This window comes from Lissotriton vulgaris, chromosome 1_1 (assembly GCF_964263255.1).
Source record: "Lissotriton vulgaris chromosome 1_1, aLisVul1.2, whole genome shotgun sequence".
Lineage (NCBI taxonomy): Eukaryota > Metazoa > Chordata > Amphibia > Caudata > Salamandridae > Lissotriton > Lissotriton vulgaris.
Window position 1 is genome coordinate 1,410,891,740 of NC_141685.1, and position 23,833 is coordinate 1,410,915,572.

The 23,833-nt window shown below is 42.8% G+C and overlaps 1 protein-coding gene across 2 annotated transcripts in view; it reads right to left on the reverse strand.

Annotated features, from left to right (window-relative positions):
• LOC147750611 (chloride anion exchanger-like) overlaps positions 1–12,825 on the reverse strand; it is a 334,851-nt gene extending 322,026 nt beyond the window's left edge. Inside the window, exons 1-2 of one of the 2 annotated variants that reach the window (XM_086967201.1) lie at positions 12,335–12,825; positions 10,081–10,305 (exon numbers count right to left, since the gene is read on the reverse strand). In XM_086967201.1, coding sequence (XP_086823327.1) covers positions 10,081–10,211 — 131 coding nt within the window. In that variant the 5' untranslated portion in view covers positions 10,212–10,305; positions 12,335–12,825. The remainder of the gene's footprint in view (positions 1–10,080; positions 10,306–12,334) is intronic. The other variant, XM_086967202.1, reaches the window with a different exon arrangement.
• Between the last annotated feature and the right edge of the window lie 11,008 nt (positions 12,826–23,833).

A 23,833-nucleotide genomic window follows, 5' to 3' on the forward strand; every position in this document is an offset into this window, starting at 1 on the left:
GTTCACTCAGTGAGCTTATTAAAATATAAGAAAGAATCAGTATGCTTTAAACCTTAAGTGCACAACAGATGCTAAGTATTACCATAAATATTTATTAATGTGTTTTTCATGTCCCTGCTGTCCTCTAGTTTATTTGGCATTGCATATGTTTTGGTTGTTTGGGCTTGCACTGTTAGTTGTAATAAAAGGGTGTGCACTGGTGGTTGTAACACCAGGGTGTCCAATGGAGGGTGGAATACAACGGTATGCACTGGTGGGTGTGATACAAGGGCGTGCACTTGTGGGTGTAATATAAGGGCGTGCACTGGTGGGTGTCATACAAGGCATACACTAGTGGGTGTAATACAAGGGGGTGCACAGGTGGGTGCAATGCAAGGACGTGCACTGGGTGGGTGAATGCAAATGTATGCACTGGTGAGTGTAATGAAAGGGTGTTCACTGGCAGGTGTAATACAAAGGTGTGCACTGGTAGGTGTAATACAAGGGTCTCTTGTGCCTCTGGATGTAGTGGTTTTGAGTTAATACTGGGCGACGCTGGCATATGGTATTGATCTTGAACATCAGACAGCTGTCTGACGCAGTCTATACATGGCGGTCTTTTTTCATGCAAGGTCTGGGGAGCTCACATATGGTGTTGGTTGATTCAATTTACACTTGATGAATGTCCCACAATTAAGATATATGAATTTGTCTTTAAACTATTGCCTGTAATTGACAGCACATCAATGATTAACTCACACCGCACTTTATGTACAAGAGTAAGATAAATATCTATTTTCGAACTTGAATCAAAAATATTGGAGTGCTCTATGTGAGCACCAGTTACATGACCTACTTTGAAGCAGAAGGAATGTACCTTCATAATTGCAATATGAAAGTGTTTAATAACGTCTTCACTTAGGCCCTTTTCACAGTTAAACAACACATCAGCAGTCATACACACTGAGATAGGTGGACTTACACACCAAAACACACTCTCAAACCGTTACACACATCAGCACTATTTACACAGCCAGCACTCATTTAGTCTACTGCATTGCTGGCTTGCTTCTCTCTCAACTGACTGCAGCATGGAGCGCGACACCAGGTATGACAATGATCTTCCAACCACTACAAATCACCGAGCAGTGTGACCCCCGGTGTCATACTCCCTGCTGTAGCCACTTAAAGACCCTGCAGTGCCTTACAAAAATCCCAAGAGCCCATATGCACAGTGACTTCACCCAAGCCCCTTACAAATCCGAATAGTAATAAAAAGATAATAATGGAGGTTTCGAGCATGCATACCCAGCCTACAGAGTTCACCCAGCCCAACAAAGTCTCCTGTCTGCATCCTGCCATTCCGAGCTCTCTATGGTCATGAGATCTGTTGACTCTGCCCTGAACTATAGCCGTCAGCACCCAATGTTGGCCTCGGATGACAACTTATTAATTACTAACAAGTAACAACATGCGCCTTTCAAAAAGGATTTCACATGTGCTTTCAATTTGGCAACTAAATGCTAGCTACAGTTTATGGCCTCTTAAATACCTGACATGAGGGCAAGAACACAGTTCAGCACTACTAATAACTTTTAAAGCTCGCTCATTTCGAACACTTTATAAATATGTACATTTTAATTTTCACTCACCGGAGGTGCAAGGAATCACGACGCAGCTTCTTTCTTTCCACTTTAACCCATTCTTGTTTCATTGGTCACAGGGCAGGGAAGGGAGGGGTTAACATTACAGGGAGGCTTCATGAACTATGATTGACATGTAGCCCTGGCCTCTGCAGAGCTGAAGCAGACAGCGCCCAGGGCTAACTCTATCGGTGGGGGAGGTCCTTCAGCAAGGACTTCAATGTCTTTGCCGAGGTGCTGACGTCACACGTCTCAGGGCTGTGAGCTCCTCAGCCGGCAAATCTAGGATTGGTGGCGCATGCTCAGAGTGCATGATTTGTGCCTGCCAGGTTTATGGCAGGCACAAATCATGCACTCTGAGCATGCGCCACCAATCCTAGATTTGCCGGCTGAGGAGCTCACAGCGCTGATGCAGGTTACTTGCAGGAATATATTTACTCAATTGTAAAGTAAAAAGCACAACTAGGGGGCAGAAAAAGGACAAGGGCGTAGCCCCTCCGCCCATATAAAAGAACCGCCACTGGAGAGAGCCAGCCCTAAGAGAACATAACGTTTGGTTGTCAATATATCATCAGCAGGGGAAGACCACAGATTATTGTACCCAATCGACCCAACTGATCTTTCCTTGTCTGAAGTCAAGCACTCTTACAGGCTCGGAAGGACCCAGTACGTCCTCTAAGTTTATACGAATTGGCATGAGCTCTGGTGTTATCCAAAGTACCCACCAATACTGAAGTGGTGTCAACCCAGCTATGTCATTAATATGGCTGAGGCCATAATTTAGACGTAGAGGGAGAATTGGGTTACAGACTGGTAGACTGCTTAGGTTCCTCACAAAACAATTTTCTATCATTTCTAGAGGCCTGGAGTCTTGAAAGCCCCAAAGTTCACCACCACACATGGTAGCTTCTAAAGCTTGACTTTTGCATGTTTCGAGGGCTGGTGTCAACGGGCAAAAAAAAAGGAGCCATGGTGACACCTCATAATACCACACAATGTTGCTCTAATTTGAGCTCACACACAGAATATGGGATAACCAGTCAAATCATTCTGTGAGCGTAACCCAAAGATAATCAAACACCTGAACTCCCTCCAGGGCCATTCCATTGAGTGCTGGGTTTACACAAGTAGTTGGGCAGGGGTAAAACACCTTATATTTGGTCTTGCCGAAGTTGATCTCCAGCCCCCGCTGACTGCAAAAGGACCCAAAACAATCCAGAAAGTTCTGGATGCGCATAGGGGATTTAGATAACAGGATGGTATTGTCTGCAAACAGGAAGGCCGCAATCTTCACTCCCGCAAGACGAGGGGCATCTCCCTCATATTGCTCAAGCTGTGACACTAAATCATTAATGTATAAGTGAAAGAGGCTAGGAGATAACACACACCCCTGCATTACTCCCTGATTAACTGGGATGTGGGTTTGTCAATTTGTCATGTGGCCCACATCTAACCTAGGCATTGTTCGAATGTAATCTAATCTATAAGAAACTCAGGGACCCCCATCTCTGTCAATACCTTCCACAGTGAATTTCTGGGAACTATATCAAAAGCAGACCGAAGGTCCACAAATATAACATAGTCTGCCGCCCCCAGGGGAACGTGTTTCCAATATAACAATTACAAGCAAAACACCTGGTCGATAGTTCCTATGCCATCTCAAAAACCAGCATGCAAGGACAATCACTCACTAAACCTATTCAAAATATTCAGACTAAACAGCTTTTGAGAACTGTCATAGGCTGATCAGTCTGTAGTTTGAAGGTAGGGACCTAGAACCCTTTTCCAAAATTGGGATAATCTCGGTCCCTGCCCAGGTGGGAGGCAAAGGTGCACAATACTTTATAGCACTAAAGAGCAGTGAAAAATTTGAGCACCATACATTTCTATAAGACTTAAAAAGATCACCAGGCACCTTATATAGTCCTGGGGCTTTGTTTGGCATATTCCAGACTAAGGCTTTAGAGATCTCAATGCCTGAAATACTGTGGGCTATTTGCGTCGCCGGCTCAGTGGAATGCTCAGCCATAAGATCATGGGGGAGATAATACTCACCACCCTGGTGGCCTTGATATTAGGGTCAACCTGAGACAATCCCTGATCCACAACTCACAAGTATAAATGGAAGAAATGCTCAAGACCTTTGCCGGAGCTGCCAGAAGTGAGATGTGCCCAAAGTTGTTTAGCACACTCGGATGCGCATTTATTTTATTTAAGCGTGCTAGCAGGATTGCCTGTTTCCAGATGACCGGGAAACTGCCAAATTTCAAAGAGGCCTTCCAAAACATATTGCGCTAAGAATTTAGAGAGTGTGTGGCCAATCTAAAATATGAGGGGGGCAGGGGTTCTCTGGGGAACCAAATTTGTATTTTAACAGCTACTCAAGTGAATCGTCCTCCCATATATTGCAAAACGTGGAAAGAACAAGTAAGTTACTGGCGGGCGGTGCTGGAGAGTCTACTGTGTCAGCAGATCCCAGGAAGGTAGAGTGGAGTTTTAGGAACTTTTCTTCAAACAAATCTGATGGACTAGTGCAGAGACCAAGAGAGGGAAGGATTGGGCTTTTTTTCCCATTTGGGGAAATTAAGAAATTAATTATATTGAAGACTTCTCTAGAGGAAATGGCAGCAGTTGCAATCCACAGTGAGAAGTGCTCCCTTATAGAATTCCGGGTGAGTTTAAGGACATTTCTGAGAGCTGCCTTATATGTCTGCTAAGCCTCTGGGTCATATGACTTTCTCCATTTGAGCACAAGGTATTTGCAGCAACTTTTCTCTTAGAGCAGGAGAGAACCAAAGTGATGACAGCTTGGTTCTTTTTGCAGAGTGCGATTTGAGGGGTGCAATAGGATCCAGTGCCTAGGAGATCCATTGGTTAAATTGAATCTCTTTGCTGTCTGGATTACCTGTAAATGTGGGGAGAGCGGATTCCAGGGATGGCTCAAATGAGTCCTTTGTGACCTTTTGTTAGTTTCTCTTCTTTTCTGGAGCCTCTTTAATTTCAAGCTGATTGCATGGGCTGTAAAATGAAAACAGAAAAAAATGGTCCATCCGCACTAGACGAGTAGAGGCGCCAGCTTGAAGACGGAAGATATTGGAAAAAAATAAGTCCAATGTGTAGCCAGCTACATGAGTGGGGGCGGTAACATTGTGTTAAGTTAAGGCATGCCAAGGTCTGGCTCAAATGCAAGGCTTGGGAGCAGTTATGCGCCTCCGCATTCATGTTAAAATCACCCATGATTGTGAAGTTGGTGCATTGTAATTATTTGGCCAATGCCATCTCACAGCTGTGCCAGACCGCTATCAGGGCAGTACAGGGACTTATGCATTAGCAAGCCTGTGAAGGAGACAGTGAAGATAAGTTTAATGCAGAAGATGAGACCCTCAATATTCCTGATTTGACCCAGTATTGAGAACAAGACCTCCAAGGTATGCCTGAAAATAATAGCTAAGCCACCCCCTATCTTGTCGCCTCCCTGGTTAGCACATATGATCCAATAGCCCCGGCGGATGGCCAGGGCAAGGTCTGGATTTGACCTTTCCTTTAATCGCATCAGGGGACCAAAAGTGTAACAAATATGGACAAAGAGAACTCCAATATTTGTCAAAAAGGAAACAGCACTTTAAAGGAACACCAACAAAGTAATATTGTGGAGGTATATTTACAATTCCACAAAAATGTACTCTATATTGATGATAAGCAGCAAATACTTTCATGACCAGCCATCACTCCAAAATTACCACACCAAACCATTTTGTAGATTGAGTAGGCATCCGTGTTTATCAAAATATGGATAGAAAAATGCTAATTTCTACATGAAACAATGTTAGTGGGCTGTATGCGGGCTCTGAGAGCCTCTGGGCGTTTAGAGGCAGCATAAAGAACAAGGACTTGTAATTAAAAATGATTCTCATCCAATATTGCAGGCCATGACCTATGCATCATATAAAGCCAATATCAGGTTGGGAGAAAACAGCTGAATACTCATAGGAGCCCACTTTTGGGAAAACAACTGCATCAAAAAAAGAAGGCACTGAGCCTTCCTGGGAATAAATTCAGAGCAAGAGCACATAGGTAATAGACCAACTAATAACAGAGGGTAGGATAAAGATGTTTGCAGAAGTCAAAGCTTAATTTCACCTGCCGACATCTCTCTTCTAGGACCTTCAAAGACTTCACAACTACCTTAGTGGAAAATGTACACCCACTCCCATAGCATTGCCACAATACGCCATACTTAACTTTCTTTGCACATGGAGGACATTTAAAGGTGCACTGTCAGGCATTTACTCACACAGCACATTCTCAGCCACCACATCTGGTCAGTTGAAAGCATGGGGGGCCCATTGATTGTGAGTGGAAAATACAGGAAAAGAATAGGCAGAGGTACTGGCTGTACATGATAAATCGCTTAGGGAGAAATGCCTGATACTGAGATGCTATGAAATACTACATAGGTGGCATTGGCCTTTCCATTGACTCAAAGACACAGGCATACTGCCGGAAGCAGTGTGCTAGACGTACAAGTCACTTGACAGTGACATAGAAGATTCCCTCTGGGAATTCCCATCTCCAAGTCACTACTGGGGGGAGGTAAGGAACATCATGAAGTAATCCCTGGGGGCCAGTGGATGACTAAGGAGCCAAGCAGTGCTCCTGCCTGGCTAAAATGACTATCCACAGGACACACCCCACAGAACTACATGGATTGCTACTGCACTATTTCCAAATGCGGCATTCTTAGGCTATAAAGGACAAAATGCACTCCTAATATAGAGTCCTGGCCACAATGGCAACTTACAAGCAGGTGATTTACCGCATAAGCAGTCAGATAGACACGCTTGACACAGTACGAGGTAGGTTTCTACACACTCCTGAAGTACAGATGGGATCTGTGCTCAACCTATACTATTCTCTCTATCTCCCAGAGTGTCTTTCAAGGGTACACATGAACAATGGAACAAAACACTGTGCATGAAATAAAAGCGACCATATGAAATACCTGCACTACCCTGTAAAGGACAGGACAAGATGTAAGAGAGAACTCAGTTGTATCAGCCATAAAATAATGTTGCTCAATGATGAGGTCTGATCTGCACTGCATTAACAGTCAATGGGAAGCAGAACCCATGCAGAAATGCAGAGCCGGAACTTGATTGACTTGGTTTTTGTGAGATTTTGTTCTGGTCTTAGTCCACACTTAGCTATCAATGTCTTACAGTAGTGGGGTGCTCACACTTAAGTTTGCAAAGCCACAATGCAGACCTGTTACTAAAAATTACAGGCTTCATACTTGGCTTTCAGAGAGGAAGATGAGATGTGATCTGGTAGAGAAGTAGTGAAAACCACTGACATTACGTTCCTTATTTTATTACTTCTCATGTACAAGGAATGACGTGTATTATTATATGTTATAACCAAATAAAGAATTGTCAAAACAGAAAATGATTCTCATCCTAGCCTGGGCTCCAATGTTTACGGAGTTTCCCCTCAGTGCCTGAAGATCCTTCTTTATAGAGATAGCCGCCAGACATACATCAAGGAAAGAAATACCTGTTTGTCCATCTTTCATTTGTCGCGGTCCGCCTCGCCGCTTGCTTATTCTTTGTGAGCAGCCAAGAAGCTTTTCAAAGGTCTGGAAGTGTTAAATCGAGACCTCCAAGCCTCTTCTGATCAGAAACTGCTAAATTATCATACTCCGTGTGGCTGACCTTTCTCATGCTCCACATTTTCTGGCCTGTCCTCAAATGAGCATGACAACATTACTGCAAAAGCCTAAAAATGTGTGGATCTCTTTGCTGTTTTCCATTGATAGGCTATAAACTCCAGGTCCTCCTCTGCTTTCCTACCTAAAAACTGAACTTAGAGTTCTACTTTAGTAAATATCTCTGAAACACCCTGTGCTCTGTCCTTAGAACCAAACATATAGCCTCAAAATGATCTAATTTCTTCGCCTGCTGCTAAAAGTAGTCCACTGGTGCCCTTTTTGCCAGAGAATCCAGATCCTCCTCGTCATTACACATCCTCTGCATGGATCAGGGGAAGTTGCTGGAAGAACCATCCAGTAGGGAACTTCTGCAGTTCTTTTCACCAGTGTCATCATTGACCTCAAAGAGCCATTCTTCTATGGTTTGTGCACCACTCACACAAAGTCCTCAATTCAAAGTACTCATTTAACTCCCCCACAGTCTTCAGTATGGGACAGAGGGTGGAGGCCCTGGATGCCCCCTCTTAAACTGATGGCTGGTGGAGAGGGTCTAATCTAGGGGTGGGCGCAACTTGCATAATTCTGTGTAGCGTAATCATGTGGAATTAGTTTTGAATTTTGTGCAATTATGTAAAAAGAGTAATTCTGCATTAAGCACTATTTTCTTAGTACAAAAATGCCCCCTTGCATCCAAAATGGACGTGAGGATGCATTTTGCGCTAAGAAATACCATTACATGAAACAGTACACGAAATAGCAGTGCAAGCAGTTGCTCATGCTAACTATATGTGCTCTTGGGGTGTGATTTTCACCAGCTTACTTCCACCATTTAGCAGTAGTTTCTAAGCGAAAAATGCAACCTTGTATTCTAAATGGATACAAGGATGCATTCTGCTTTAAGAAAACTGAGCTTACTTCAAAACAACATGGACAATAGTGAGAGCAGCTGCTCATATTCGCTAAATTGGCTGGTTAACTGCTAATTTCTCTTCCAAATTACTCTATATTACGCAAGCAGGCATAATCACATAATTATCAGCAACTCTGCATCAAATGGTATTGCGGAATTACCAAAATTACTAGGGGTGGGCGGAATTTGTGAAGTCACGCTACGCATAGCTCCGCAAAACAGTAAAAAATCTCTGCGAGCATGCACAGTTCCGCGAACACGCAGAATTGCTTGTTCTGCCCGTTGCTTTTTTCTTGTTCGCGAACGCCGTTTGCGTGCTTGGGGGGAATATCTGGCGAACACGCATTTTGAAAGCCCGAACAAGGAATACATTTTGTGAAACCGTGGATCGTGGAATTTTTTGCAATTCCGCGTTCACCGCAGAATGCAAGATTCCACAAATTCCGCGACCGGAACAGAATTTACCGCCCAGGCCTAGAAACTACTCCAATTCCTCAGGCGTAATTAAAATTACTCCAAGACCTAGCCTGTCCCTGCTACAAGTACAGGGGAAATTGGAGAGACCCCAACCAAATTCTGCCTCTAAACCCCATTTATGATTGAGTGTCGCTCATGAACAGCAGTCTCCTGGGAATGCTAACCTCTCACATCCAGTGAAGCACTGTGTCAAAGAAGTACACTACTGCAACCGCCATCTTGGATTCTCAATTTAGATAGGGGAACAGAACTTTAAATGGTCAGTTCTCAAAGACCGAAACACTTCAAACACCTCACTCAGCTTCATCTGAGCCAGCGCAACGTCATCTCCAACAGGAGTAACTGGGAGCCGAATGTATGAGCAGCATGAACCCACAGAGGAAGCATCCACTCTGCATCTCCTATTGTCATACCCTTCATGGCCTTTTCAACTGAAAATCTAATCATAATATCACTTTAACCGTATTTATTTAGTGGATTTCTGCGCTTTTATTTAAAACAACAATGCTTATGACGTTTAAGTACACTTAACCATAGCATACTCTAACAACGTTTTTTCAGTGAATACCTACACATACACACGCATACAAAAAATATATATTTCTATCTACATATATAAGGGGTGCGTGGCGGCTGAGTTTAAAACCTCCCCCTAAAAGTTTCACACACAATTCTTTTTCGTGTACTTAAATCACTGATTTATCTAACTGACATCAAGCTGTAGCATCAGGTGTTTGTGGCGTAACATGTTGAAGATGTGCTGTTAGTTACATATTATTTGCCATCTTAATTTTAACAGCTACTAGATTTTTTTTGTAATATTCAATTCTTAATTTGAACTGGTTGTTGGCGGTGGGGGCCACCGGCACTTAACTTTTTGATACCACATCAGACTTTACCGACAGCAAGAGAGGGGAAAAAACACACAGCGTGGAAAGAAAGAGTAAGACAAAGATAGCAAACCCGTTACAAAAGGAGAAAGCAGGAACCTGTAAGAGCGAGATAAAGAGGCAGAGAGTGTATAGCAGAGGATATAAGGTGGATTCAAAGATACGGAGCCTGGGTATTCGGCTGCTGACATTTAATAGGATTAGCTGCAGGCTTCTGACCAGAGCTTTGGCCACCGGCACTCATTCATTGACAAATTAAGCACTGGAATATAATGTTGACAGTTTTCCTAATGACTACCTACATTTTCATTTAACTTTCTTTTCAACACTTTAAGTATCAAGGGAAAGGTGAAACTACGAAACAGGCAACCACAGCCAATGATTGTCAGTCTCAATGAAGCAAAGTTGATGAATCTGAAATATGGCCGAAAATATGGTGAACATGCCAACATTCAATTAAATGTGTTCTCTTACCTGAAATATCTTTTGAGATGGCCACAAATGGTTAAATGGTCTCTTTCCATCTTCGGAAAATCTTCATTAAAGGCGTTTACAGAATAAATTGGTCTTGCCACCTGATATTGGTTTCCTTGGCGGTCGGCCATTGTTTCAAGTAATGGAGTTCAAGGCAGACAGTTCCTTGGCAGGTCCGTTACTTTCTTGTTGATTTTCCCTTTTTTTCTTTATCCAGAGGATTATCTGCAAGTCAATTGCAAAAAAATGATTGTGTACTTCCAGCCACTGACCTCTCTAAGTAGTGCCACTGTGTTCTCCACATTTACAGCTGTGCAACCGTGGACTGATGACACTGCATGTTGTAAAATCTTTCAGATGGATTGTAAGTTCATGGTTGCAAGAGTAATGCTAGCACCCTAACCACTAAACAACAACTCATTGTCCGACTGTAATGCACTTTACACTTCCTGTAATACAGTCATACGACTATAACGTTTGTGTCACAATCTGGTATAGGGGCGTGCAACAAAGGATGTCCCCTCTTTTTTCAGAAATATGAAGTTTTGCTTTATCAGCAGATACATATAGAAGTTTATGTGTTCAGTGCGTTCACATGGAAATTTGCGCTCCAATCACATTGCACATGCTACTTTTGCTAAAATACAATAAAAACATTGACCATACTTTATCCTGTTTTGGTTAACATTTGTAAATTCCTTTAGTCCTTTTACTATCTCAACCATCACTCACTGCAACAAAACCATCAATGAGTCACTACAATCAAAGCCTGAGAGACCAATCCACAAAACATCCATTAGTAGCTGAAGAGTACACCGGAAGTACTACTCCATGTACTCAAACTGCAAATTGGCCCCATACATTGAAATATAAATGAGTATAAAAAATGAATTTTGTGTGTGCCAAAAGAGTAATGATATAAAAATAAATCCACCAAAAATGAAACAATAATTTAGGGTTAGATTAAAGACCATGGGGCCAATTCACAAAGGCATGTATGTGTGTAGTCGTAACAAAGAGTACTATTTCTTTCGAAAGGCCCTCATTCATTGTAGTAAAACATTCACTCAGTGATTCCAGTGAAATTCTTTATTTCTGTAGTAAAATCTTTACTTGGTCACTTCATTACAATCCCCACTCAACTGCTGTAGTAAAATCCTCTCTCAATTTTGTATTACATATTTCCACACAGTGTACTTAAATCCTCAACCACTGTAACAAAACCCTCTTACTCATTGTACTGAAACGCTCACTTAGGGCCAGATTTACAAAGCATTTTTCCAGTGGCAAAAGGCCCAATTTGCAGAATTGGGCTGTTTGCGACCGGAAAAATGCTTTTTCAAATGTACAAAATGCGATTCGGTAACTTGTTACCGAATCGCATTTTGCATTTGCGATTTGGTATTTGGAAGGGTCGTGTTTAGGGCATCCCTTTCAAATTACAAATCGGTATGATATGTATTACAGTTTTGTGACCGAATTCCGGTCACAAAACAGTAATACTTTACCACCAGTTTAAAACTACCTACCTCGTCAATATGCATGAGGTAGGTCTACTTGCGACCCACTAGGAATCACTAATGTAACTCAAAAGAGTTTCATATATTAGTAATACCGAGCTTTTATTGCAATTCTCTCCAAACCACAATTGGGAAAAATCGCAATTTGGAAATCAGTATTCCTAATGTTAGTACATCTGGCCTTATCTCTGTACACAAACCCTCTTTCAGTGTAGTAACACAGTCACTGTGGAAAATGAGCATTCGATTTGGAAAATAACTTTCAGGCAAACTAGAATGACCATTATTTATAGTAGTAAAATGTCACTCAAAATACTTTACATTTTAAAATCTGTAGGAAAATCATAAATCGCTTTAGTAAAGTCCCAGCTAGATCACCGTAGATAAACCATGCTTACCCTAATAAATTTTTCACTTGGTAATTGCATTAAAGTCACCCCTCAAATACTGTAAAGCAACTCCTTCTCTGTAATAAAACCATCACCAAACCATCACTCAGTCACTCTAGAAAATCCTGGCTCGCTCAACATACACTATGGCAAACACTCACTCACTGCTGAAAACTCCCTCACTCAATATGTCGGTTTCACAGTATGCACTAAATGAGAACATATTCTTTTCATGCATTTTGCATCATCACTCCCTTCCACCCTCCCTCCCTTCTTTGATTACGAACAAAATGTCCATCTCAATTCTTTGAGGATGTATGGAATATGTAAAGAAATCCAACCCACCTCTATAGTCCAGGAACCTGCCAGATGTTTCGGCGTGGAAAGGAGCCCGGGACGAATCTGGACGCAGCTTAAGAAAGGATTCCTATTTGTTCACCTCCTTAAGTCTACTATTTATGTTATCAGCAATAATGATTAACCAAAGATAACTTATGCACAGGCTGCGGTGCACATCAAGATTTCACGTGTGACTTTGCCCAACGAGGGCCACTATCGACATGGCTGATAACAGAATCTTCTGCCAGAGTTTCGCAAGATTCGCTGTTTCCGTGAGATGCCGCGCACCATTTTCTAAAGCGTAGATTGTTGAATGCTCTAACAGTGCTCCATAGCACATAGAACTCAAATCAAGGCTATTCTGAGCAGTTCATAATCAAACAGTTTATCAGCAGACAAAAGAATTTGGATAAAAGGTGAGGTAGGGAGGTGGAAAGTAGGATAATGGCGCTCCCTAAAATGTACCCAGGGTTCCTCATATCCTGCAACTTCTCAATGTGTGTCTTAAACTTCCTCCTGGATTGTTATGAGTAATCCCCAGTCTAGACGTCATCTAATGTTTTATTTATTAGACTCACTGTATTTCCTGGTCTTGAATGTTTCATTATTTCATCATTTATTCATTGCATTGCAGGTCAGGGGCCAATCAGTCTTTCTTAGTGGAGGTCTTTCAGGCACGAATTAAGAGAGACAGATTAGAGGTAGCCAAAGGTAGCAGCTGCTACTTCCGGCTTTTCCTATGATGGCGAAAAGTCCATCACCATTTGCGGGTGGGCGTCATTAGTCACTCCAGAGTGGAATGGTGGGGGCCCGTGGAAGTGGGCATGACCGCAAGAGGTAATGGGGACGAGGGAAGAGGGCAGAGCAAGGCCCCCTTTAAAGGTAGGTAGGTTGGTGCCTGGTGGCCACCTCTCTGTCCCGATTGTGAAACATGGAGGTCACTGGATAAATTTTGCCACACACCCACTGCAACTTAGCCCATTGTACCACAATAATGGCACTGATTATTGAGGGCACAAGGTTGCCCTGTTGGCTGCCTCCTTTCGTAGAAGCCTTTCAAGGGTAAGGCTGGTTGGAAGGGCGGCTGACTTGCTGGTGGCCCGACCTTTCTAGCCCTTCCTTGGGTACCCCAGAGATCAAAGGGAGGGCGTGGCCAAGAGTCACTGGATGCCCTGGCAGGGACCAATGTGCTATGTGATCTCTGGAACTTTCAGAAATGTTTGATGTCATTTTATCTCACTTGGTCTGTTTGTATGCTGCTGCCTCCAAATGGGGATGTAAATAGGATATGTGCAATTTCTTGTTCATGTTTGCGGTGTCTTTTACAATATTTGCTGTGTAATGTTATAAGTTGAGGTGGTTGTTATATCACCTTATTTCATGTGAAGTAAAATTGATATGGCCTAACCCAAGAACTCGAGTCTGTTGCCTTTGTGGGGAAAGAGAGGACCATGTAGTATGTAGGGATGGTTAACCCAACCCCCAGTGCACGGGGAGCGCACAATACCCCTGACAATGTACATGCTTCATCCTTGCTGAGGCGTCATGAAGACAGTGACAGGAACTAAAAGCAAACAGTCCTCCAAGAGCCCTGTGTTCTTTCTTTATTTGCTTCTCTGAGCCCTTCTCTCAGTGCCCCAGGTGCAAATAGGAGGTTGTTGTGAGTCGAAGTATTTGACTAGCCATCAGCACGGCACTTGCGTTGTAGCTCAAAGGGTGCACGTTTTCCCTTCTCCTACTCCAAGCCGTGGGCCACTGTCCATGGAAGTGACCTTAAACACATTGATTTATAGAGAGCTTAGATTTACTTAATTGCTTTTAAGAAGAAGACAAAAAATTGCAATGGTTACACATTTAGAACTCAATACCACTTTCATCTTTCTGCTTTTTCACAGTCCTTGCTATAGTGGGCGAATTTGCACCCTGCAGACAGACACTCATCCAGTCAATTCTAACACAATCAGGTTAAAGTAGCTTTTTTGAACAAGCAATGGCAAAGCTGATAGGTCTGGCTTTTATGTGCTTTCACATGCAAATACTGACATGCACTAATGCATTGCAACTGTTAGCACATTAAATGCAGACTTATTGTGTTTATCAGCGATATTACAGTAGCTCTGTGGAAGGCCATCGGTACTTGATTTGTAAAGCAATAGGTACAGAGGCCCAAAGTTTTACTCGGAAGCCAACGGACAGTTCTAAAAAGGCTGCGTAGTCTTGATTCCACCTCATGCCTGTTCATTCACCACCAATCATGCCCTGACCCTTTAACTCACTCTTGCTGAGTCTTTCTCAACCCCGCTTTCTGTCTTTGTCACTGTTTTTCCATCTTTCTATTCCTCTTTTATTTCTCCTTTTGTGTTGTTCTCTCTATTCCCCTGGGTGAATTTTAATGAAAAACAATCAGTGCCGGTCACTAAAAATGAGTTCTGTGGCTCCCACCAAGGGGCTTCCTTCCGTATCTCAGTGGGCACGGAGAGCAATGCTGGTGGGAGCTTAGTCTCCTGGCTGGGTGTCCCAAGTCCGACAGGTCAAAGGGTAGAGACCTGATGAAGCGTGATCTGCTGGTCCTCTAGGCTGGGGTTGGGCACAAGTCTAACAACCTTATCCAATAAAAAATTAATTTGTTAATGGAAACAACAGCAAGAACCACATTTCCAGGCCAGGGGGTTTGAGCGAAACTTGACCATGTGCTCTATACTCAATGTGCTTCTTCCTCCTGGCCGGGGTCAGCGTCGTGATGAAAGCCTCGCTCATGCTGACCAGTGTGCTGATGACGATAACCAAGTTGTTGGCCAAGACCTTTCCCCTGCCCGCTGCCCCTGATCCTTGGGCAGGCAGAGAGATAGATGGGGTGACTGAAAGTCAGGCTGGCAGGGAGGACTGTAAGCGGGAGACACACGAGTGGATCTTGGGGAAAGGCTTTAGCTGCTGTCTGTCCCTCTATGATCAACAATAGTCATGTTCTCGGCCCCACCTCCCTTCCCAGCACCACTGCCTAATTGGGTACAGGGACCTCAGTGCTGGTCTCTGTGGGCTGCACCCCATCCTGCTAGAATGCTGCTCAGATTTCTAGAGATGTATGTGGTTGTATTCAACATATGGGCATTTATATTTTACATCTCAAGCTTTAGCTGTCAAGCTATATCGAGCATTATAATGATTGCCATTTTCCCATGAAATAATGATAAAGAAAGAGGGATGAGGATAGTGAGGCCAGGAAAACTGACCGGCCCTGTAATTACTGCAACTCCTGCACTTCCTCCTCACAGTCCCTCCACTCTTTCATGCTCTCAGGATGGTTTAGGATGGCTTTAACCTCAATTGTAATACCGTTTGCAGTCAGCACAGGAAGTAGGTTGTTGATGGTCCTACCTATGGCTCATGAAAGGGGGGGGGGGGTTAAAAAAATACATAATATCGTGGAACAAATGTAGACAGTGACTAGGTGGCTGGGGAGCTGGATTTGCATAACCACCTCAACAGTTAGCTGTAAATTCTGTGATTTTAGGGAAATCAGGTAATCTCGCTCTGAATGAAAATGTAAATATATGAAATGCAAGTGTAGGTATGTGGATTGTAATTGCTTAATTCAAAGATGTAAATCGTCACTTGATGTACACTTTATTGTATTGTCTCCCAAAGCCCCTATAAAGTACATCAAACAAGCTAGATCTGCGCTATATAAATACTAATATGCACATGCTTGCTTTTCTGTGTTAGGGAAGAATAGATAAGTGCCTGCCTCCAATATGCAGACTCAGAGTTATGAAGATTTATGTTAAGTAATCCTAAACTTCCACTGCAACTGCCCCCATGCGAGACCGCCTGACCACATAATCCTTCTCCAGCGACCCAGTCAACCCTCCACTCCCTTCCCCGTGGCACACACTCATGCTGACCTGTGCCACTGTTCACCGCCGTGAATGTGAAAGGAGTGTGAGTGGACTCAGCATTACATAATCTGTATCTCAAGGACCACAGAGCTCTCAAACTGTTGAATTGTTGTTCTCCTCATCTCCTTCCTCTTTCTCTCCCCCATCCCACGTCCCACCCCCTTCGCCTCACACAGTAGATCACTCAGTACATCCTGTATTCCTTACCTCGAACTGTACAATGTACTGGATACATCTACGCTAAACATGTACCCTGTTGCTTTAATGTACATTTTATGCCGAGAGCTCCACTGACAAGTGTTGCAAACTGCAATTTGTGTTGTTAATAATATATATATTTTTAATTAAGCAATACCAAACTGTCCCTTAGACTGTTTAAGTATTCTTTTTGTTTGTTTAATTCTTTTTTTTTAATGGATTGCCTGTAATTGTTATGAATCCATCAATCTGCCTCTAGAGGACCCTTGCACATGGACAAACTGCAGCATGGAAAAAAAAAATATATGTATATATGCAAAGCAGTTGTAGCCCAAATTGGTGTCGGTGCTCACTTCTCGGCGTGGTGCAGTTTTCTACGGCTGGGCTAGTCGTTTGCATATAGCTGAGAATACCCACAGAGGGCACTGAAAACGCACTCTCTCGTCTCAATACAGTAATAGCGGTTTATTTAGTAACCAGTACCCAACGCGTTTCGCTTCTTACAAAGCTTGCTCACGGGATGTTGAGCCAGTTTCTAAGTCCTCCTTTTAAACACCAGGTCATGTGACTTCCTATGTTGTTGTTGTATGCATGCTGGTTAATGTAGTTCCAGTACATTGTAGTCACCAGTATGCACTTTTTTTTAGTTCATAGTCTATAACAACAAGGAAGAAGGGAAGGGGGAGTGCATTTCTTTGTTTGCAGACATTATTTGTAGACTCTTCGGTGAGTGTTTGTCATATTCTTTCAGTTCTCTCCAATGAGCTCATTGGATTTCAATTTTTGTGGTCCTCCTTCTTGCACCCAGGTTGATTTTCTCAGTACTGTTCATGCATTCAGATCTGTTTGTTATTGCCCTCTAGTGGGCGTTTTTTAATGTTTAAATGGGGTCCACTGTGTGTGGTGCGCCACCAAACCGTTAGAGATGAACATAGAGTTCTTCAGTCAAGTTCAGGCCTGTCGGTTCCAGAGTTCTGAAGTTGATTATGTGCTTGGATTCTTTGCGTCTCAAGGTTTTCAGCCGATCACCTCCTCTCTCCGTTTGTTGGACTTGTTCTATTGCGCAGAATTTCAAGAGTTCCCAGTTATTGCTGTGTGCTTGCTCCATGTGCTTGGCTACCGCATAGCTGCGATCCTTATTCGTTGTCGCTCTGGTAGGTTCCAGGATTCGCTTCTTGCATTCAAAGGTGGTGCTCCCTATATATTTTTTGTTACAGGGGCACTCGATTAGGTACACCACATAGGTGCTCTTGCATGTCAGGTGTTGTGGTATTATCCATTTCATACCTTTTCTGATCTCAATTTTTTTTGGTTGCTTTAGCGATCTTGCACACTTTGCAGTGTCTGCATGGAAAGAAGCCTTTTCGTTGTGACCAATCCCTTTTTGGCACTTCTTTGTAGTGACTATTTACCAGGTGGTCTCCCAAATTTCTTGTACGTCTGTACGTTATATTGGGGTTGTTGCCTATAATTTGTGACAGTGTCGGATCAGTTTTTAAAATCGGCCAATGTTTTTGCATGATCTTTGTCCAACTTGTTGTTTTCTGTGCTGTGGGTGGTGATTAATCGGATTACTTCTTCTTGTGCTGGAGTTTTTTCCGGTTTTTGTAAAATTTCTTTGCGATCTTGTGCCTGTGTTCTTTTGAGGCTCTGTTTCACCACTTTCTTGGGGTATCCTCTTTTCACAAATCTGGTAGTTGCATTGGCACTGTGGCGCTCGAATTCTTCATCCTCCGAGCAGTTGTGTCTGAAACGTAGGAATTCTCCATAAGGTGTGCTCCATTTCAATTTCTTATTGTGGAAGCACTCCCCATGGAGAATCGCGTTAGTGGCTGTCTTTTTTCGGTGCAACGTAGTGTGTATTGTGCCATTCTTTATATAGATCTCTGTGTCCAGAAATACCACCCTTTCCTTATTTATTTGAACAGTGAACTTCAAGTTGGTGGCGGTGCTGTTCAGTTTATCAAAGTATTTGAGAAAGTCTTCCTTGCAGCCATCCCAAATGATGAGCAAACCATCAATGAATCTGAGCCATAGGATGATCTTCGTGCTCCATTGATAATTACTTGTATGCCACGCTAAATGCTGTTCAAACCATCCCATGGTTAGGTTCGCGAAATTGGGCGAAAAGGAAAAGCCCATGGCACATCCTTTTGTCTGTTTGTATAGCTTTTTATTGAACAGAAAGATGTTCTGATTCAAGCACAGGTGGATCATCTCATTCAGCATCTTGTTGTGGTCTTTGTATTGGATATTCCTTTTTGCTAGGAAGAATTTGCATGCTTTTGTCCCTATGTGGTGTTCGATGTTGGTGTACAATGACACCACGTCCATTGTGATCAGTATATACTTCTCTGACCAGGTAATTGTTTCCAGTTTTTGTAGCAAATCTGTCGTATCTTTCAGATATGCTGGTAGTTGTTTGACCAGGGGTGCCAGAAATTTATCATTGCAATTGGATATGGGTTCCATTAGAGAGTTTTTACTGACACTATCGGTCTTCCCGGGGGTTTGAGTTTGTCTTTATGGACCTTCGGAAGATGGTAGAAGGTGGGTGTTACAGGATTCTTATTGTCCAAGTATTTGCGTTCATAATCATCAATTAGGCCTTGAGCATGCCATTCTGATAATTTCTTTTGTAGATTAAGCTGTAGTTCCTTAGTTGGATCTTTCTCCAGTTCTACATAGCATTCTATATCTACCAATTGACGTTGGGCCTCTGCCACATATTCCATTTTGTCCATAATGACGATGTTGCCGCCCTTGTCCGCGGGTTTAATCTCTATTCGTGGGTCCATTTCTAGTTGTTTGAGTTGGATCATCTCGTTTTTGGTTAGGTTGTTCTTGATCCTGGTAGGCTGTAGTTTATATAGATCTTCTACTACTAGCTCTTGGAAGAGACCAATTTTGTTCCCCGGTGGCAGCTGTGGGTTGAACTTTGATTTGTTCCTCAAGCCACTCTCACTGGCTCCTTGGATGGGCAACACCTCCTCCAGAGTTATTCTTGCTTCTTCTTCTTGTGAGAGGGTAGTTGCTCCCATGGTTACCAGTTTGTTTAAGCCCTTGAGGTCTTCCACTAGTAGTTGTTCTGTTGGTTCCGCCAGTGTGTTCTTTGTTTCTCTCTTTGATTTTTCAGCATAGATCTTTGCCAGTTTGAGTTTTCTTGTATATTTGTATATGTCAATCCTGACTTCTGTGGTGTTGATGTGGGAAGTAGGGCAGAAGTTTAGGCCCCTCGTTAGAATGTTATTTTCCATTGATGTGAGTTCCCTACTTGAGAGGTTAATAATGTTCAATTCTTGTGGGGGCTCTTCCATCGTCCTCATTTTCGTGGCTGTCTCAGACGGGTCTTCGACCAAGTGTCTTCCCTTCGGGTTGCGTTGGCCCCTCCGTCCTCTTCTTGTTTGTCTCCTCTTCCCCGTCCTCGGGCTCCTCTGCCTCTTCCCCTCTTTGGTGGGTCGCTTCTCTTTTGGCGATTTTCCACTGCCTCTCTCATCTCGATTAAAAAATTGGGGTTTTTTCCTGTTTCTGTTGGGATTGTTATTGCCTCCGTTTCATTTTCTTCCAAGCTTGAAAGGGAGTCAAAGCTAGATGTTTCCTCGCCTTGTGTTGTTTGGCGTTGAGTTGATTTCTTTTCTCTGTCTGGTTTCTTCGCGAAGGTAAAAATTCGTCCTTCCTCGAAATCTGCCTTGTCACGTAGGAATTTATATTGTTTCCTCATTTTCACTCTGCCTTCGTGTCTTTCCAGATTTTTGATGATCCCCGCTTTTATTTTCAGCAGTTCCTCATCTAGTGTCAGTGATTCCACTTTGTCCTCCAGTATTTTCAGTTCGCCTTTGATTTGTTTCACCGTTTTCTCTAGATGTTTAATTAATATAGTCATGAGGCCCATTGAGGAGTTCAGTAGGTGTTCACCCCACTCTTGAAGGAGGTCAGAGCTTGTGTCTTGGTGACTGGGCATTAATGTGAGTCGAAGTCCCCTCGGTATTCTTCTAGCTTCGATGTATTTTTTGAGAGTGAGAAGCTCCCACCACTTATTAATCTCTCTTTTAGAAAGGCGCTCCCAAAATCTCAGTTTCTCTCTATTCGTGTTTGGTGGTGTTGTTATTTGGCCCCTTTCTCTGCGTGTCGTTGAAGGAGTAACACCTGAGAATAATTCTTCTATGTCTGCTATTCTCTGCGCATCTCTTTGCTCCATGGTTACCGTGTTTGTTTGATATTATTGTTAAACCGCTATCTTATGAGACGAGCCCGTCACTTTGTCCACTGCGCGTGTTTGTTTCTATTTAACGTTACCCCACGCGACAAGTCTTTCACACTTGCTAGCCAGCAATGTTAATGTGAGAGACTGGATGTGATTATTAGAGATAATTGTTTGTATATCTCTAAGGGGCGCCTATTCCGCTTACTGTGGTGTTTATGCTTTGTGGGAAATGTCAGTCAATGACCCGTAGATACAATCGGGAAAGGAAGGATGCGTTCTTACCGGTCGTCGTTTGTTCTTCGTTTCTGTGCGTCTGTTCCGTCCAGTTTATATCAGAACCCGAACGGTTTCTTCGTGCTGTCTTGGATGTCAGGGGCTCTGTGTGTTTTAGTTCTTCTCCACTCCGCTCCGTTCCATTTCGCACTGTGAGTCACTCAGCTGTTGTTCTTAAGGCTAGGATGTTGTTGCCAGTTCTCCGGTAAGTCGCGCTTTCCTTCTCTTTTTCTGATTTATGCCCACAGCTTGTCACGTACCACTATTTATCGCGGAGGCTGCCAGACACTCGGTTTCTTTGATGCAAAGCAGTTGTAGCCCAAATTGGTGTCGGCGCTCACTTCTCGGTGTGGTGCAGTTTTCTACAGCTGGGCCAGTCGTTTGCATATAGCTGAGAATACCCACAGAGGGCAATGAAAACGCACTCTCTCGTCTCAATACAGTGATAGCGGTTTATTTAGTAACCAGTACCCAACGCGTTTCGCTTCTTACAAAGCTTGCTCATGGGTTTCTAAGTCCTCCTTTTAAACACCAGGTCATGTGACTTCCTATGTTGTTGTTGTATGCATTCTGGTTAATGTAGTTCCAGTACATTGTAGTCACCAGTATGCACTTTTTTTAGTTCATAGTCTATAACAACAAGGAATAAGGGAAGGGGGGAGTGCATTTCTTTGTTTGCAGACATTATTTGTAGACTCTTCGGTGAGTGTTTGTCATATTCTTTCAGTTCTCTCCAATGAGCCCATTGGATTTCAATTTTTGTGGTCCTCCTTCTTATATATATATATATATATATATTTTTATATCCGTTCCTTAAACCCTAAAACCCCCTGGCCACCTTTTACCCCTACCTACATGTCCCTAAACACTTACAAAATCCTCACATACCTTCACCTCTCCTTGCCCCTAAAATCTAATTAATAAAACCAATTTCCTAACCCCCAAATCTCTTTTTTAAGCGATATTAAAATTGCCATTAAAAAAAAACGTGCACTGTAAAGCACTGTGTTGTATTCAGGCCAAAAATGGTCTGTGTGGTACCTACATCCATTGTATGGACCTGCTTGTTATGTTGTGATTTATTATTAGTATTGCTTTAAGGCTCGCGCTGTTGCAAGCCTCTAGAATGTTTACCCTTGCATTGTTAGGTAAGGAGCCGGAAGGTGATTCTTCAAGTAGTTTATTGAAGTAGAAATATAGAAGCACAGGCGGAGCCAGCAACACATCTAATAGCCAAGCAGCCAGGGCGTAACTGACACACAAGAGAGAATGCAGTCGATGCAAGGGTAAACATTCTAGAGGCTTGCAACAGCACGAGCCTTAAAGCAATACTAATAATAAATCACAACATAACACATCCCCCCCCCTTACAAGGAACAAAAGGAAAACCGAGGGGGGAAAAAGGTAAACGGGAAAAGGGAGACAATACAAAAGACAATAAAAAAAAGGAGTCTACCAAACAAGGTCTACCTAACATAATCCTTAAGCCAACCAGGCGAAACTCTCAACCTCTTAGAGTTATCTGTGACTGGTAAAGCTGGAACAGAATTAGCATGAGAGAGAGCAGGGCAAGAAATTACATTAGTATCAATCACTTTAGGATCACTAATCACCACTTCCCCCTCCCCTAAATGAGGAAGTGACAAATTTGGCGCTAACTGAGACTATAGATCAGTATTCTCAAAATAATCCTCAATCCAACCAAAATCACCAGAAGATTTCTTCTCTGGCTCCACGTTCTCCACACCATGGTCTTGGCAACTGTCAAAAGCAACATCCTTTAAATTCCAAACTTTGCCATCGTTCAGTCTGACAGAATTTCTGAGAACCTCGACAACCATCTTAGGTGAATCAAATTTATTCTCACCCTTCGCCACTCTGTAAGGTTTCCTAACTCTTACCCAGTCGCCAGCATTTATAACAGCATCTCTAGCACCATGGCGTCTGTCATAGTAAACCTTGCTTTTATCGTGAGCCAAAACCAGACTTTTTTTAACTTCCTCAGGGGACCACTCCTGAACACTGTCTTTGAAAACCCAACCTGGATTAAACTTGCATCTGGGTAGTCTACCTCTCATCATAACAAAAGGGGAGACACCAGTGCAATTATTCAAAGTGACTTTGTAGGACCACACAGCCTTCTGTACCTCCAATTTCCAATCTAAGTTTTTGTTGTTGGCAGCTTGCAAAATACCTTTAATAACTCTATTAAAGCGCTCTACTGTCCCGTTCCCACTGGGATTGTATAAAGAGGTGGTTTTATGTGTGATGCCACATTTGGCAAAGTACTCTTTAGCATCTTTTGATAAAAATTGAACTCCATTATCCGTTAGGATATTAATTGGTAGTCCTTCCACTACAAAAATTTTGTCCAAAAACTTTAAAACAGTTTTGGTATCCACATTCCCTACGAACTTAACTATAGGCCATTTGGTAAAAAGATCAATAGCAACCAATCCGTATTCTTTCTCCTCCCCAATTGGACCAAAAATGTCCACTGCAATAGTCTCCCACGGGAGACTAGGAATAAGTCCCTCACTCATGGTTGGTCTCAAAGTCTTCAAGGACTTGTCGGCTGAACTACAAACAGAACACGCTTTAACGAAAACCTCAACTTCCTTGTCAACTTTTGGCCACCAAAACAAATTTTTGACCGCTAATTTAGTTCTTACTATGCCGAAATGTCCCTCATGGCACATTTGTAAAACCCTTTTCCTCAAACTTACGGGTGGGACGATTCTATCACCCCTCATCAACATGTCTCCTTCTAATGATAATTCATAACGGATTTCCCAAAATGACTTCAAACTGTCTGACATATACTTTTCTTTGGGCCACCCTTGACAGATAAACTTAGAAACTTGTACCAAATCCTTGTCCAAACCATGCTCTCTTGACCAATCCTCCCTGCTGATAGCTGGAGCTCCAGAATCG